The 1,896-nt window shown below is 59.7% G+C and overlaps 1 protein-coding gene across 1 annotated transcript; it reads right to left on the bottom strand.

Annotated features, from left to right (window-relative positions):
- Positions 1-443: 443 nt before the first annotated feature.
- F751_0207 (hypothetical protein) lies at positions 444-731 on the bottom strand (the record flags this gene model as incomplete). The annotated part of the gene is made up of 1 exon (XM_011403242.1): positions 444-731. One exon carries the CDS (start codon positions 729-731, stop codon positions 444-446), a length of 288 nt encoding a protein of 95 aa, XP_011401544.1.
- Positions 732-1,896: the final 1,165 nt, after the last annotated feature.

Below are 1,896 nucleotides of genomic sequence, written 5' to 3'. Positions count from 1 at the left end.
GCAAAAAAGCACTTGGTCAACATCAGGATGTTGGCCGCTCCATTCACGTCGCGGTTGACAACATGGACTCTGCAGCCCTTGTTGACACACCGCTTTGTGTCCCACACGTCCACCAGCTTCTCCACGCCGTTGCGCACCCGCACGTACTGGTGGGCATGCAGGGTGGCGTGACAGGCGCAGCACAGCTTTGATGACCTGTGCTCGTCAACCACCACCACCCTGCACACCCGCCGTAAGAAGCGTATCCAGGGCCCCGGGGGGGCCCCCCGCATTATCCCCCCCGGTCCTGGGCCCACCAGTTGCCCATGCCCACGATAGTGGTCATTCCAGAGGGGGGCGCGGAACTGCTCCGCCAGCCGGTTGATGGCCCGCTCCCTGGCGACGTAGGCTTGATGCCGAAGCTTTCGAAACGGCTTCTCGTCCCTGTGCCAGGCCAGGCCCCGTCACAAGGTGGGGACGATCCACGCAACCCGCGACAGGCGCACCTCTGTGCTGGCTGTCTTGTGGGTTGGGCCCCTCTGGGAAAGGGGGCTTGAGGGAGGGGGGGGGGGGGGATTGAACATGCGGCCCTCGTCTTGCAGGAAGTCATCCGCGCGCTCCGGAGGAATGGTTGCCTGCGCCACAGGCTTATTGTAGTAGGTACCGTGGACTGTGGCCTTAACGGCAACCAATATGTCGGCCGTGGTGAAGGGGCCCTCCAAGGGTTCGAGTAGCGGGGGCACACCGCGCATTGTTTCCAATTGATTGAAGATTTTCAGATGTGAATAAACAGTCTGGGGGGTTCGGTGATCTGTCGTCGGGCTTCTACTAATTTAAATCCCGCGCGAACTGGGACTCCTGGAGCGTAACTCGCGAGTCTCTACTGTAACCTGAATGTATTGACACAGCAATCTGCCATGCATGGCGCGTTCGCATCCCGACGGGACATGGTAAGGCCCCACAAAGCGTTCAGAATAGACCAGGCACAACGAAGAGGCCTCGCAACCCGAGCAAGCATTTTAAGGTCTTGAATGTGTTTTACTTTCGCATGGATCGGGTGGAAAGGCGGTAGGGGAGCGGGGTCTCGTCCCCGGGGGTGGGGGTTAGATAGTGGTCTGGACAGAATATAGGTCTCCCAGAAGAAAGGGGTGTGAATCTGGCCCGATGCGCGCATGCCTGACTCAGTTCCTGGTCTCTGGCACAGCGTATGCAAGAGCACTAGTCCCATTTATCGATCGAGGTGTCATATAGAGCACTTCTCGGACGCCCCCCCAGCCTCTTCTGGACCGACGCCCCCGCGTCTACACCCTTTCGGTGCCTCGCCCTCGCACAACAACCCACTTCGACGCAATGCCATCCGACTGTAATGCCTCGGTGAGTCCCGGAGAACGCTGGGAAGTCGTAATATAGGACTACCGCGGAGTTGGGCTGTCGTCTGTTTGGTGGCTGCATGGACGGGATCCGGCCGCGTCGGCATCTTCAGGGTGTGCGCGACCCGTCGCCTTGGGAACATACTTTCCCTTGTTGAAGACCATCCACACCCCTTTTCACTCCATTCGATAGGATTGACCGGGCTGTCTGACTCCTGTGTCACCAGTCGACAGCGACGGTCGTGTTGCCATGAGTGAACGCCTCAGTCAGCCGTGAGTGTGATACTTTTATCTTGCAGTTGAGATGGGGGTTGGGTGGACTGGGTTGCGTTGACGTTCAGGCATAGGCGTCTCTCGCAATCTTCACCACCGGAAACCCCCCCCTCCTCTGGTGTTGCTATGACATGGAGGTCTACTCACAGACTGTCCTCGCATCCACTCCTTCAACAGGGTGCCTGGGGCCAGGTCGAGACAGCTCCCCAAGCTGGGCAACCGGCTGCAGCCTCGGGACTGGGTGCCCACGGCCGAGGCTGCGATCCGGCGCCGT

Source organism: Auxenochlorella protothecoides (genome assembly GCF_000733215.1).
Source record: "Auxenochlorella protothecoides strain 0710 contig1183, whole genome shotgun sequence".
Taxonomy (NCBI): Eukaryota; Viridiplantae; Chlorophyta; class Trebouxiophyceae; order Chlorellales; family Chlorellaceae; genus Auxenochlorella; species Auxenochlorella protothecoides.
The sequence above is the reverse complement of the archived record's forward strand: the minus strand, read 5'-3'. Positions and strand labels throughout refer to the sequence as shown.